Source organism: Symphalangus syndactylus, chromosome 8, assembly GCF_028878055.3.
Source record: "Symphalangus syndactylus isolate Jambi chromosome 8, NHGRI_mSymSyn1-v2.1_pri, whole genome shotgun sequence".
Classification (NCBI taxonomy): domain Eukaryota; kingdom Metazoa; phylum Chordata; class Mammalia; order Primates; family Hylobatidae; genus Symphalangus; species Symphalangus syndactylus.
This window is the reverse complement of record NC_072430.2, coordinates 132,825,843-132,842,142: the sequence shown is the minus strand read 5'-3', so window position 1 is coordinate 132,842,142 and position 16,300 is coordinate 132,825,843. Positions and strand designations below refer to the sequence as shown.

The 16,300-nt window shown below is 37.3% G+C and overlaps 1 protein-coding gene across 5 annotated transcripts in view; it reads left to right on the top strand.

Moving 5' to 3' along the window:
- The window catches only part of SPHKAP (SPHK1 interactor, AKAP domain containing), a 195,162-nt gene that overhangs the window by 18,007 nt on the left and 160,855 nt on the right, over positions 1-16,300 (top strand). For 3 of the 5 annotated variants that reach the window (XM_055290859.2, XM_055290860.2, XM_055290863.2), the window contains exon 2: positions 15,910-15,988. The exons of the other annotated variants lie outside the window; for them this stretch is intronic. In XM_055290859.2, the coding sequence (XP_055146834.1) occupies positions 15,910-15,988 (79 nt within the window). The remainder of the gene's footprint in view (positions 1-15,909; positions 15,989-16,300) is intronic. 5 annotated transcript variants of the gene reach the window in all.

Genomic DNA, 16,300 nt, shown 5'->3' with positions numbered 1-16,300 from the left:
CAGGAGACTTAGCAAGCAAAGTTATCCCATCTTCTTCTGCCTGCTTTGTTTTGCTGTGCTGGCAAGCCAATTGGCTGGTGCCCACCCACACCGGGAGTGGGTCATCCTCTCCCAGTCCACTGACCCAAATGTCAATCCCCTCTGGCAACATCCTCACGGGCACACCGAAGAACAATACTCTACCAGCCATCGAGGCATCTTTCAATCCTATCAAGTTGACAGCTAATATTAACCATCACAGGGGCATTCCTGGGGAGAGCTAAGATTACAGGATCACCAGAATAGGATTATTCAAAAGTGGCAGCTGTCATTAAGATGACATTTTAAAAGCATCTTATTGAGTATAAGGACATCTGGAAACAGTCACCCAACAGGTTGGTCATATGTCATGCAAATAAGAAGGCAACCCAGAGTATCCCAAAGGGCTTCTTCATAATATTTGTTGCTATATTGCCGTGTTCTCAACAGCACATAGCAAGGGAGGTGGAAATACTGCCCACATCTGCAAACACCCATGTTGACCTGTGTACGTTATAAATAGGTACAATCGTTCCTCTTCAATATTACGGAGGAAAGGATGGAGTGGGATAAAATAAGAAGGAGTAAAAGAGAGAGAGAATATGTAGATGGGATGAGGAGGAGGAGCTGGTAATGGGTCACTTAGTACCTTAGTCTACATCTTGCATAGTGAGCATAAAAGCTATTGGAATTCAATCAAAAAATTTTTGCCCCTAACATTTGATACATGTATAATAAATATTATTTCTTTATTCTAATTAAATCTCTCTCTCATCTCTCTGTCTCCCTGGATCCCCATGCCACTCAGTTGGCTTAATAATTGCAGTCATTCACTGGGGTAGTGCAAAAATCTAAGACCTACCAGAACAACACTGGGTTGTATTGGTAATCCCCAGCCTGTCATTGTTGCTGCTGATATCCAGTTGCTCATTGACACGCAATCGCTTTCTGCTCGCTTTAAAAGTGGGACAGCAAGATTTTGTCTGAAAGCCCCGGTGCTTAATGATTCTGTTTCTGTGGCTGTAACAAAGCTGTTCCTCCCAGTTTTGCTACCTCCTCATGGCACTGGCTTTAAGAAGGGCTTTGCGGCCAGGCGCGTGACTCACACTTGTAATCACAGCACTTTGGGAGGCTGAGCTGGGTGGATCAACTGATGTCAGGAGTTTGAGACCAGCCTGACCAACATGGTGAAACCCCGTCTCTACTAAAAATACAAAAATTAGCCAGGCATAGTGGCATGTGCCTGTAATCCCAGCTACTTGGGAGGCTGAGGCAGGAGAATCACTTGAACCCAGGAGGCGGAGGTTGCAGTGAGCCAAGATCGTGCCATTGCACTCCAGCCTGGGCAACAAGAGTGAAACTCCGTCTAAAAAAAAAAAAAACCAAAATAAAAACGAAGGACTTTGTTTCCTCTCCTATGTATTCTGCCAACCTCTGTGTCCCTCTCATCCTTTTACCTCTCAAAGTCAGATTAATATAGCAATATATGATTTATGTGTGCTATACAATCCCTGTTGTCAGTATTAACAACTAATTTCACTGAACACTTTTCATTGTATATTGACAACGTTTGAATAGCTGCATGAATATAATGTTTTTAAAATGGCCAAACCACTGGTCTTGTTCAAGTTTAAACTAAGATAAAGCTTACCAATCAGTAATTAAGGGGAAGGATCCACTTGATTTGGCCAATTAGAATGCTTCAAATATAAGAGACATTTCCACAAGATATTACTTATATCAGAATTGATACCTGAAATTTAACTATTAATAAATTCTCAAATTTAGCTCTTTTGATTCTGAAATGCAGATATAAAAAGGCAGGAAGCATCTGAAGAGTTTCTCATTCTGGAGATCAACCTGCTTCTCCAACCTCATTTGTTTGGAAGGACAGTACACAGAAGCAGCAAACCTCAGCCTCTGAAGGGGCCCAACTCCTGACTCTACATGGCTCAAGGGCTATTTCTTAGCAAAGAATATGTATAGGTTACAACCAACATCTATCAAAAATAAAAACAAAGCAAATTCCTAGTAATTGGTAAATGTCTTCTATTTTCTATTGACTCCTTCCTCTGGGCCATGATTTTTTTGTTAATAAATTGTACTTCTGAAGGAATATGAACTTGCACCATGCTCTGATTTAATAACACAATAGATAGAAAGCCTAGGAATATTTCTGAATCTAGTACTGGCAGTCCTATAAACAAGGCATTTCAACTGATTGTCACATACTTAATAGGACATAAAAGCTTGGAGTCCAAGGTGGCAAAACAAACAAACATTTCAATCAAGGGCAATTTGTAAGAGTGGATTAGATGTAATGTGGATTTGTACTTCTAAACAAACATCTATGTTATTTTATTTTGTTTTAAGTTCTGAGATGCATGTGCAGGATGTGCAGGTTTGTTACATAGGTAAACGTGTGTCATGGTGATTTGCTGCACCTATCAACCCACCACCTAGATATTAAGCCCAGCATGCATTAACTATTTTTCCTGATGCTCTCCCTGCCCCCACCCCATGACAGTGTGTATTGTTCCCCTCCCTGTGTCCACGTGTTCTCATGGTTAAGCTCCCACTTTTAAGTGAGAATATGCAGTGTTTGGTTTTCTGTTCCCTGAGCAAATATCTTATGAACACTTTTTTCTTCATTGATGGCTGAAACTCATGTAGCAAATGAAAATATCATTGTTTCTAGATTGGGCCAACTCAGTAGCCTCCCACTTACATCTACTCTGAACACCTCAAAGGTCTCATATGAGGTCACCTTGTCTTCCTATCCAGGCTTTTCCTGACTGCCACATTCTCTCACTGTCTATGCAGTAGCTAGACTGACCTACTTTCAGTTATTCCTGTCCACTGGGTCTCTTCACCTAGCTAATTCCTGTTCATCCTTTATAATCCAGATTCCCTGTGAAGCTTTCCCTGGACTTCCTTTACTAAGTCAAATCCCTGCTAAGTATCAGTGCCTCACAGTTCATGACACTTATACATTTGTATTTGTTTATGTGATTATTTGTTTAACACCTGCCTTATCCACTCACTGTGAGCTTGTTGAAAGGAAGATTCATCTAAGTTTTGTCACTCTTGCATCTACAGCACCTCATCGCATTTGACACAATGTCAGATCTGACAAATGTTTGTTAGACAAATAAATGAAACATAAATGTTATCTGGGCCAAGTTTACCTGTGAGTGCAGAGAACTTAGATGCTAATATCTTATTTGGAAGGCCAAGAAAGTCAGTATAAGGAAAGGGGCACTGAGTCCAGAGCACTGAAAATAAGTATTTATTAACTGACAAATATGCAGAGGTTTAAAATATGTTGAAAAAGTTCACCTAAAAGCAGTCATTGTCCCATCAAGTATCTTTGATTGGTGATATGATTTAGCTGTGTCCCCACCCAAATCTCACCTTGAATTGTAGTTCCCATAATCCCCAAGTGTCATGGGAGGGATCTTGTGGGAGGTAATTAAATCATAGGGGCGGTTACCCCCATGCTGCTGTTCTCATGATAGTGAGTGAGTTCTCACAAGGTCTGATGGTTTTATAAGGGGCTTTTCCCTCTTTGCTCGGCACTTCTCCATCCTGCCATCCTGTGAAGAAGGACATGTTTCCTTCCCCTTCTGCCATGATTGTAAGTTTCCTGAGGACTTCTTCAGCCATTTGGAACTGTGAGTCAATTAAATCTCTTTCCTGTATGAATTACCCAGTCTCAGGCAGTTCTTTATAGCAGAGTGAGAACAGACTAATACAATTGGTATATAAAAGTTTACCCCTAACCAAGTAAATATATTAAAGTATTTCATTGAGAAGGTACTCATAGATCTAGCTAAAGAACATTTAAATTTTATAATTATGGGGAAGATGGACATGATTGGTACAGTATTCTACCTCCCCTGCTTCCATGCCGGATTCCACTGACAGCATCAATTCTCAGGTTCATTGAAAACACTAAATTAAGCTGAACTTCCTCCACTCTAATTTGTATTTTGGCTGGTTTCTGTCTTCTTCAAAGTGATGGAGGTTTTTCTGTTAAAGACCTTGTTTGGTAGCTGAGGGTAGGGAATATCAGGTTCCCTTGACTTCCTCTCCAAATGAACAAGAAGCTCCTGGCTCCAGGCTCCTAGCCCCAGACCAGATTCTTAGTAGCAGTCAACAAACCACAGATTGGTCTGGAGGGAGATTGCAAAGATGCCCTCACATAAAAATTAGTTCCACAGACATAGTGATGATGACACAGAGGCAAAATACATAGTTCTCTGCGGTGAGAAACTAGAGCAGAGAGGAAGGGAAGGGCTTGATTATTGAAGCCCCCTGTAGTCTATAGAAGATGACCTTAATATGTCCCTCAGTTTGGCCAAACTTCACATATACTTCCTGACTCTAGGCCCAGACCTCTATTTTCTTAAAGCAGTTTCTCTAGAAAATGTGTAACTGTAAGTTATTTCTTTAACCTGTTGTGATATAAATCCTTTTAAAAGCCTCTTTTCAAAAGTTTTTTCGGCCTATGTCTATGTGTTTGTTTGTTTTTTTAATACTTTAAGTTTTAGGGTACTGTCTTTCTTTAAAGACCCCAGAGCCACCTCCTTGAAATGCAAACATGCAGGGAGATAACACCCCATCTCCCAGTTTCTGTGGGAGGGTAGGAGCCTAACTTCTGTAGGTGCGTTGTTTCCAGTTGTAGTTTTGCAAGCCCCTCCTCTCATGAAGATATGAGAAAGTTTACTTTTCCTTTAGATAAGGCCAGTTAACAAACACAGATGGCCTATGGTTTTCATTCTTACCCCCAACCCTGCTCTTAAAAACTCCCCTGCTCTTTGTTTAAGCAGAAATGAGTTCCATTTCCTATTTAAGAAATGTAGTTCTCCTCTATTGCAATAGCCTCGAATAAAGTCTTTCTTATCTATTTAACTTTGGTGCAATTTTTGCCTTCACACCATATTTAGGAACCTGGACAGTGTCTGAGTTAGTAGAGGCAGGGTGGGACAGCAGGGGAGAGCTCAGACTGGGGAGAGGATGGACCCTACAGTCCAGACCAGAACCCTGACTCCATCACAGCCCATTGGTAAATTACTTCATCCATCAGTCTTGGTTTCTTCATCTCTGCCACATAAGGAGGGACCGAATCCATTCAGTGATATTAAGAACAGAAAGAAGGGGATGGAATGCAAGACATATTTGGCGAGCAAAATTGGAAGTATTTGATATTTGACTGGGGTGAGAGAAAAGAGCTTCAAGGGTAAATTCAATTTTTCTTTAGTTTAGATAACTTGGGCTAATTGTAATGCCAAAAACTGAGCAGCAAAGTCCTAGGGAAAGGCAGAGCAGACTGAAATAAGTTGTATTTGAAAGAGATGTGAAATATATAGATGTAGCCATCCAACAGGCCATTGGGTATTCAAATCTGAAGCTCAGGGGAAAGATCTGCAGTGAGAATATAAATCTAGACTGAAAATCTTAGAGGTATGTGATCACTTGGGTGAATTGGTTAAGAATAGCTCTCCCTTTTTCATTCCCAATTCTATTCTTCTTGAATTTTGAATCTTTTTACATTTTTCTTATTTTCCCAGTGGGCCCCAATTTCACTCCATAGAATTGGCCAGAGAATTCAGTGTCTCAGACTTTGACCTTTCATACTCCAAGGACACAACTTAAACTTGTCTCTGGTTCTTCCCACTCCTGGCTACTTTAACCACTTTCAGACTGGAGCTGGGATGTAATTGCTCTCTTGGCACTACCCTAAGGGGTAAAATCACATAGACTATGCTAAAAAAAAAAAGAGATAAGTAAATTACAATCACAATTATCTTATATATGTGTATTGTATTTTCACACAGCCTCTCTGGTCTTAAAAAGAGCAAAGTGGGTAAAGAATGCAGATAGTGGAAAATTTGGGCAGTAAATTGGAGTTGTTTGAATGTATGGTCAACATTGAACAGAATGCTGATGAATTTCACTGAATAATGGCTCAATTCTCCATGCTGCTTTGCTTGAGTGCACAGTCATGGAAGAAATGAATCTGTGTGTTGTCCATTCTGCTGCACACTTCTTGACCTTTTCCAAGTGTGTCAGTCACAGTGAGCTTCATTAAGCTTGACATGCTGTTGTGCCCCTGGCATTTCCACATTGGTCTCATGCATTCTACAGCAGGCTAATAACCATGGCTTAATAAAAAGTAAAACTATCTAAAACTTGGTGCCTTGTTTTCTTGGTGACATTTTTTTTCTTTTAAGACTCATAATGATCCAACTTAAACAAAACAACTACTACACCTTTGTGACCACCTAAACAGTCTGAAAATATTTCGCCCTCCGTGTTTTACTTCTAAAACTCTCCAATGAAGGCATTTCCTGCAATTGTAAAACAGACTCATTACTACCCCTTAGCTTTCTTCCGTAAGCTTCCCCGCAAAATCACACCTCCTTTACTCATACTCATACTCATAAACCAAGGTAGTAGAAGTGCCTGCAATGAGACAAATAGACTCAGAATCCCTCTGAAAGAGAAGTCTATTAAAAAAACGACAACTAAAAAGGAGGAATAACAGATATTCTATTGCTAATTATCCAGCTGCTCCATTCCATTCTTATTGAGTCCTGCCTTTTTCTTTTTTGAGGCTATGAGTAGAAAACCTTGGAATATTCAGATATACATTCAATCTTTCAGATTATTTGAATTTTTATTTCCATGATATTCAATATTCACCTCTCCGGAAACATGTAATTTACTTTTGGTGCTGTGTAGGCAGTATTTTGTAATGGAAAAATCCCAAGGCATAAAATTGAAAGACCTGGGTTTTAAGAGCATATTCTATGACCTACTGTGTGACTTTGGCAACATTAGTTGACTAACCTGAATGTGTTTATTAATGTTTCCTGACCTGATTCTTATTATTTGTGTACAAACTATCAACTTATGTGAAAATATTTACTTTATAAGAGTAGTATTCAAATGTTATTTTCCTTCATATCTTACATATTTTACTTTTATTTATTTTATTGCCTTTCTGTCTCTCTTCTCCAGTACAACATAAACTCCATGAAGGTAGGGATGTTTGTCTGCTTTATTTACTGCAGTATCTTGAGCTCCTTGCACAGTGCTTGCTGCCCAGTAGCTGTATTAATCTGTTCTCAAGCAGCTAATAAAGACATACCTAAGACTGGGTAATTTATAAAGGAAAGAGGTTTAATTGATTCACAGTTCCATATGGCTGGGGAGGCCTCACAATCATGGCAGAAGGCAAAGAGGAGCAAAGCCACCTCTTACATGGTGACAAGCAAAGAAGGCATGTGCAAGGGACCTCCCCTTTATAAAGCCATCAGACCTCGTGAGACTTAGTCGCCATCACAAGAACAGTACAGAAAAGACCCACTCCTATGATTCAATTACCTCTCACAGGGTCCCTCCCACAACACATGGGAATTATGGGAGCTACAATTCAAGATGAGATTTGGGTGGGGACACGGCCAAACCATATCAGTAGCTATTTGTTGAAAGAATAAAAGAATGAACATGCATACAAATTTCTACTTGGTTTTACAATTGCTTAGGAAGGATTATGTTCTTTCTGATTGTTGTACTTTTAAGTTGTTTATGGAACTGTTAACAAATCATTAGAAAGACATCCCATTTTGATTGAGTGTTTAAGGAGAAATGAAATGCTTGTGTATTTATAGAAGACTTTACCTCAAAAAATGAGGAGCTTAGAAATAAATTTGAATCAGTGACAAGAAGGCCCGGGACATATAACCATGATGATTTATTGTTGCACTGGTAATTTTGCTTAAAGCAATAAACTTCATTCCATCTACAGTGGAGAAGAATTGAGCCAGTACATTAGGAACGCTAATAAAAATAAAGCATCCTCTCAGTTCCTGTGGCTATTCTATCACAATTGGAATGTAACTACATGTGAAACATATATGTCGGATTTGGGGGGCAATTATAATGTCAACACTAGAAGTATATATAAAAGATCTTATTACAAAGTAGGTCTTGAGGGAAAAATAAAAGAGTCTTGTTCTCTTAGTTGGCACATCTTAGTTTAAATCCTTCACAAGGGAAGACATTTCTAACCACAGTGCTCTTCTATATAGGACACATTCAGTTCCACTCTGCCTAGAAGCTGGCTAATAAACTGGATGGCCTGCTGAGCTTTCTCCCTGAGCTACAACAAACACCAGCTCCTAAATTTTGAGGATTTTCTTTGTCCTCTTTGCTTGCATCACATAGAAGCTCTCTTGCCTGTTTGCAACTATAATTTGCAATAAATATTACATTTACAGGATTTCTCTCAGAGACATATGTATAGCACTTTTGGACATTTTAGGAATAAGAGAATCATTGTTTTAAAGTACTAAGACGTCTGGAAGTCTCTTTACATAATCACCATAGTTGGACTTGCTCACTTTTTGCTCTTAGTTCAGTTTTCTCAGTGGCATCTAATGAGGCAACAGCATAAACCTGCTGTGCCAATGGCTATATTGTCCTAATAATGATGAAACACCTCATCTGCTCAGCCTCAGGAAAATTTCATGCTCTGCTTCCTCCAGAAAAGATGAAATGTGGTTTCCAGGAACAAGTCAAAGTTTCTTGAACCTTAGCTCTTTGGAAATATATGGAGTTTTAAAACCTGAAACACATACTTATATCATATTTGGTTTATGGTCTTTTTAGTGAGTAAACTTTTTCTGTTTTTATGATTTATATGGGGCATAATGCTTAAGGTTGCCATTAATAATAGTTGCATATAGGTTGTGGCTGTTTAATTATCTCCATTTCAATTATTTTATTACTCAATTACTTTATTAATGATCTACCTTTAGAAAGAAAATAGTTCTTACTCCATGAACTTTTGTCTCACCCAAAAAAAATGAACAATTGTAACTGCTGAATGAATAAAAAGGGTAATAATTGTTAACCATTAAACAGACGTACTGGTCCCATCTCAGATACTGATTTCATCTTCTGAAAGAAAATGAATTGGGCAAAGGTACAGCTAGGAACTAAATAAGAAAACTTTCAGTGAGACCACAATAATTGAGATTAACTTGGATGAAAAAGTATAATTAAGCACCTTGCTAATGCCTAATGGTACCTGGGAAATGCACTGTAATTAGAAATATAACTTACACAAAAAGGAGGAATGTTGCTATACCATTTTTTAAAAATGGTTTTCTTGGGTGAGTTAAATAATAACCCTTGTGAATGGGTAATGGGCTTAAAAATAGTTTATTTACGGCTGGGCGAGGTGACTTAAGCCTGTAATCCCAGCACTTTGGGAGGCCGAGGTGGGCGGATCATGAGGTCAGGAGATCAAGACCATCCTGGCTAACATGGTGAAACCCCGTCTCTATTAAAAATACAAAAAAAAAAAAAAAAAAAAAAAATTAGCCGGGCATAGTGGTGGGCACCTGTAGTCCCAGCTACTCGGGAGGCTGAGGCAGGAGAATGGCGTGAACCCGGGAGGCGGAGCTTACAGTGAGCCTAGACTGCGCCACTGCACTCCAGCCTGGGCGACAGAGCGAGACTCCATCTCAAAAAAAAAAAAAAATATATATATATATATATATATATATATATATATGTATATATAAGTATATACATATATATATATATATGTATATATAAGTATATACATATATATAGTTTATTTACAAATTATACAAAAATAGAATTTAATAAGTAATATTGACTATTCTAATTTCTAAAGTGCTGTCCAAATTAAAACTACCATTCTTAACTAATTTTTTTCTTCAAATATAAAAACTAAGGGGAATCCTATAAAATCTCCCTAATATTCTTTACAAGTTAAGAATGTTTTCAATGTTGATTTGGCTCACATACGTTTTTTTCGTGAAATGGAAAATGCAGGTATGTTTTCCCCTTGTAAGCGCAATGTCTTTAAACATTACAGTTTAGGACTTACATGAAGATTTGCATTTTGTCTGTCGTTTTATTAATTATTTATTTATTTATTTTTGTTTGAGAGAATTTATGTGAGAAAAGAGAAAGTAGATGGTTGATTCTATTTTTCATTTTTGCATCTCATTCTAAAACCTGATCGTTTTTAAGTTACTTTTTTAACTGAGTGAGAGTGAGGAGTCATCAAAGATTGACATCCTATTTGCCATCCTTCCCTATCCAACTACTTCTGATTCTTTCTGGGAAGCTTTTCAGGTAATAGGCCAGTTCTGTCTAATTTAGTCTTTTCTGCTCACAAATATTATTAAGTCTCTCTTATGCTATCCACATTTTTCTTTAAGCCTGCTGGTGTTATCCTTCTCTGTGTTTTTCCCAACACTGTCAGATAAATGTTAAATGCCTGTGAATTTCTGTTCCAGAAATATGACAAAATTATTCATCAGTCCTCTTGCTGAAAATGACTAAAATTGCAAAAAAAATTTTTTTAACATTTTTAAAGTATTGAAAAATTGATAAGAAAATAAGGAATTACCGGCTAAATATCATCAGACCACCAAAGATAAACAGAAAATCTTAAAAAAGATACATGACCTTTTAAAAAAGTAACTAGACTCATACTTGACTTCACAGAAATAACAGTGGAATTCCAAAGTTAGTAAAGTGATACTTTCAACATGCTGAAGGAAAATAATCGCAGTTTAGAATTCCATATCAGTGAAGAGATCTTGCAAGAATAACTAAAGATATTTTTATATAGACAAAAACTGAGAAAGTTACTTCTCACTGAAGAATATTACACAGGATTTACTTCAAGCCAAAGAAAGACAATCTCAGATATGATGTCTGAAATACAAAAAGAAATAAAGATACAAAAAATTAGCCGGGTGAGGTGGCAGGCGCCTGTAGTCCCAGCTACGCGGGAGGCTGAGGCAGGAGAATGGCGGAACCCCGGGGGGCGGAGCCTGCAGTGAGCCGAGATCGTGCCACTGCACTCCAGCCTGGGTGAAAGAGCGAGACTCCGTCTCAAAAAAAAAAAAAAAAAAAAAAAGAAAGAAAGAATGGAGAAAGTTTTAAATATTCAGCAAATCTAAGCAAATAATGATTGTATAAAACAATATTAATAATAACTCATGGGGTCAAAAATAATAAAAATGTAGGCAATAATGTAAGTTAGGAGGGTGCATTAGTCCGTTTTCACACTGCTGATAAAGACACACCTGAGACTGGGTAATTTAAAAAGAAAAAGAGGTTTAATTGACTCACAGTTCCATGTGGCTGGGGAGGCCTCAAAATCATGGTGTAAGATGAAAGGCACATCTTACATGGCAGCAGACAAGAGAGAATGAGAACCAAGTGAAAGGGGAAACCCCTTATAAAACCATCAGCCCTCGTGAAACTTACTACCACAAGAACAGTTACAGGGGAAACTCCCGCCATGATTCAATTATCTTCCACTGGGTCCCCCCTCCAGAGACATGGGAATTATGGGAGCTATAATTCAAGATGAGATTTGGGTAGGGACACAGCCAAACCACATTAGGGGAGTTAAAATGTTCTAAGATCCTTGTATTTACCAGGAGGAGGATAAAAATGTTAATTAGTTTTAGAACATGGTAAGGTAAGTATACATATCATATTTTTAGGATAACTACTAAAAGAAAAAAAGGAAGGTATAACTTCCACACTAGGCCAAAAAATAATAAAACTTGATTAATGCAACTGAAGAAAGAATATAAAGAAGAGATGGGATCAGAGGAAAGCAGACATTAAATGGACCCAAATATATCAGCAGTTACATTAACAGTAAATGAACTAAATGCTGCAAATAAAATACAAAGATTATCAACTGGATTTTTTAAAAAATTAAACAAAGTAAGACATATTTAAAACATGAAATACTAATAAGTATGGAAAAATATATATCATCCAATGGCTAACCAAAGAAAACATTCACCTGGGCAAAAGGAACTTTAAAACGGAAAGACATTGCTAGAAATAAATTATAATGGTAAAGACCTACATTGCCAGCAAGATATGTTATTTTAAGTTTCTATTCACCTAATAAAATTCCCTCAAAAATAAAATAGCAAAATCAAACAGAATTACAAGAAGAAATTATTCAAAAATTCAAGGACTTCATGTCTAAAACACCAAAAGCAATGGCAACAAAAGCCAAAATTGACAAATAGGATCTAATTAAACTAAAGAGCTTCTGCACAGCAAAGGAAACTACCATCAGAGTGAACAGGCAACCTACAGAATGGGAGAAAATTTTTGCAACCTACTCATCTGACAAAGGGCTAATATCCAGAATCTACAATGAACTCAAACAAATTTACAAGAAAAAAACAAATAACCCCATCAAAAAGTTGGCAAAGGACATGAACAGACACTTCTCAAAAGAAGACATTTATGCAGCCAAAAGACACATGAAAAAATGCTCATCATCACTGGCCATCAGAGAAATGCAAATCAAAACCACAGTGAGATACCATCTCACACCAGTTAGAATGGCCAGCATTAAAAAATCAGGAAACAACAGGTGCTGGAGAGGATGTGGAGAAATAGGAACACTTTTACACAGTTGGTGGGACTGTAAACTAGTTCAACCATTGTGGAAGACAGTGTGGCGATTCCTCAGGGATCTAGAACTAGAAATACCATTTGATCCAGCCATCCCATTACTGGGTATATACCCAAAGGACTATAAATCATGCTGCTATAAAGACACATGCACACGTATGTTTATTGTGGCACTACTCACAATAGCAAAGAGTTGGAACCAACCCAAATGTCCAACAACGATAGACTGGATTAAGAAAATGTGGCACATATACACCATGGAATACTATGCAGCCACAAAAAATGATGAGTTCATGTCCTTTGTAGGGACATGGATGAAACTGGAAAACATCATTCTCAGTAAACTATCACAAGGACAAAAAACCAAACACCGCATGTTCTCACTCATAGGTGGGAATTGAACAATGAGAACTCATGGACACAGGAAGGGGAACATCACACTCCGGGACTGTTGTGGGGTGGGAGGAGGGGGGAGGGACAGCATTAGGAGATATACCTAATGCTAAATGACGAGTTAATGGGTGCAGGAAATCAACATGGCACATGGACACATATGTAACAAACCTGCACATTGTGCACATGTACCCTAAAACCTAAAGTATAATAATAAAAAAAAATAAAATAAAAAAAAGAACTTTGAAGATTTGTATGTCACAACCAGCTTAACTTATTGTACCTATATAGAATACTACAACCAAAACCTTTAGAAAGTATGTAACATTTACAGAAATTGGCCATGCATAATGGAGAGTAAAGCAATTCTCAACAAATACCAAGGGTTAATGTCATGTGAAACATGTTATCTGAGTACAATACAATTCAACTAGAAATAAAGACAAACTGAAAATTTCTAAATGGATAAAAAATTTTAAATACCCTTTTACTAGCATACAGAACTACAAAACTGAAATGAAAAGTAGAAAGTAATTTGAATTTAAGGGTAATAAAAATTCCACATTTCAAAACCTGTAGAATGAAGATAAAGCCATTTTAAGAGAAAAGCATATAGCCCTAAAAGTGTACTTTTTTTTAAAAAAAAAAAGGCTAAATATAACACTAAATATAATAAGCACCTATTCTCTGAGATTTCAAAAACAACAACAAAATAACTCCAAAGAAAGAAAGGAAATGATAATAAGACCTGAAATTAATACAAGAAAAAATAACCAGCCTTGTAACAGAGTGAGATCCCATCACTACAAAACAATTTTTTTAAACTGTCTATGCATGGTGGTGCTTACCTGTAGTGCCAACTACTGCGAGGCTGAGGTATGAGGATCGCTTGAGCCAAGGAGATCGAGGCCGTGATGAGCCGTGATGGCACCACCGCACTCCAGCCCGGGCGACAGAATGAGACCCTGTCTCCAAAAAAAGAAACATAGACTATGGAGAATAAATGAATCAAAAGTTGGTTCTTTGAAAATACAAATCAAATTGACAAATGCTTGGTATCCTTAATTTTAAAAGAGGGGTGGAAGCCCACAAAACAATGATAAAAATGAAAAAAGTAAACATCATTATAGATATTACAGACAAAAGTATTATTAATAATATAACATTATTAAAATGTTATGCTGATACATAAAAATAAGATTTTGGATAAAACAGGCAATTTTGAGTACAAATATAACTTACTAAAGTAACTCAAGAAGAAATGGAAACCACGAATAGTCTATAGACATTAATTTGATTCTGTGATCAAAAACCTTCCAACAGAAAATTTCTGCTCCCAGATAGCTTTACAGGAGAATTCTGCCAAATATTTGATAAATAGGTAATTCCAGTAGTGTACAAATTCTCCCAGCAAGTAGAAAAACAGAAATGTCCTGAATTAGCTTGACAGAGGAACAAAGGAAATATAGCAAGTCTCATTCATGATCAGAGGAATAGCTGCCCAACCAAAATATTAGAAAGTTGGGTTCCACAACGTGTGAAAAAGATAATATTGTTATAAAACTGAGTTTATCTCAGGAATTCAAGCCTGGTTTAACATTAGAAAATCAACTATTATAATCAATCAAATTAACAAATAAAATTAAAGAACTAGAAAACCACAGACAGACAAGAACTTCCTTAACTTAATAAACAGCATCTACAGAAACCTATAGCAAGCATAATACATGGTGATGCAACTTTAAGGATTTTTGCATTACTCTATTCAACATTTCCTGAAGGTCCTAGCCCAAGCAGTAAAGCAAGAATGAGAAACAAACAGTAAAACATTTAGAAAGGAAGAAACCAAATCTGAGCATTTCCCGTTTATTTGATTGTGCACATAGAAAATCAAAAATAATCTGCAGATAAATTATGCATTATTAGGCTGAATAAATTTAAGATGGTTGCTGAATATAAATCAGAAAATTTACATAAATTTTTTTCATATGAGTCACAAACAAAAAGGGAAAATTTTAAAAAGGAAACCATTGATAATGCTGTCAATAAATATGAAATTTCTAGGAGTAAATCTAAAAAAAGCATGCAAGACCTTTCCAGAGAGAGTTATAAATGGCTTAGATTGGAGATCCTCTTCTGTGACTACAGATGGTTGCTCCTTCATCCCTAGTGCTCTTTTCCCCAATCCCTCCACACAAGGCAGGTATCCTCCCTTTATGTCTCTGATATTGTACTACCTTCTCTGGCATTCTCATTCACAAGGTAAAATTGTATTGAATTGTAATGATTTACCAGTGACTATCAGGCAATGAGATGCAAAGATAATTTCGCTGACTACATCTTATTCACTTCTTGCTTCTATATACATTGATATTATTGATTTTTTCATAATTATAATGACTTTCTAGCTTTTGAGATTTGAAGTAATATCCTATTGATCTGCATGATTTGCATTGCAAAAAAGAACTAGAGCATGCCTTACAGGTGAGCTTTGTGTAGAGACTTAGTTAAAGTAAACAAGTCATACAACAAGCTGAAATAAATGTTCATAAACTATGTGGTCTTAAAATTCTCTCTACTAGAATATTAAGCCTGAGAAACACAAAGTGTGTTTCTTACCCAGATATTCACAAAACAAATTGGAAGGCCCTGAAAGTTTTAACCACATGATGTAAATTACCTTTTTAATGCATCAATTATATGAAGCTCGATCAGATACAAATCCAGCGTATTACCCAAGACAGATGATATCTGGAAATAATCTGCAAACTTTCAACTCTTTCCTGAGTTTTAACAAAATTATTACATCCTCACCATCTAGCTACTTGTGTTCTTTTTAAAACAGCATGGTGAGATCTGCATCTTTCCTCTTAAATAATACTAAAACTTCTGTTTCTTTTTTTCCCCCTACCCTCTCCTCTCTTGCTTCCTCTCCAAATCTGCTGGTGTTTGTAACTCCCTTATTGTGGGTGTGGTCCTCTCCGTCAGCCATGTGGGTAGTTGAACCAAACTCACCTACCTGCCTCTCTGCTGCCTTGCCCACCAGGAGACACTCCCAGGAATCCAGGTTGGTTGTGGGGTGTGGGGTGTGGGGTCCAGGGAATTACAAAGCCAAGTCGTGATTAGAGCCTCTTCTTCCATTCCAGCATCCCATGAGCCCTCTGGGATCCCGGGTCTCAGGTTTTGGCCCTGCCCTTGCAAGCTTCCTTGTTTAGGGAACTTCAGCCAGACAGCAAACTGTGCTGCACACCTTACCTCTTCTTTACTATCAAATTTTACCGATTCTGTGTGATCCTACTACCTTCATCTAGCTTAGATGACTGTAAGGAATTAGGGATTTCAGCAAAAGACTAGACAGGTGGCAGACATTTTCAATTAG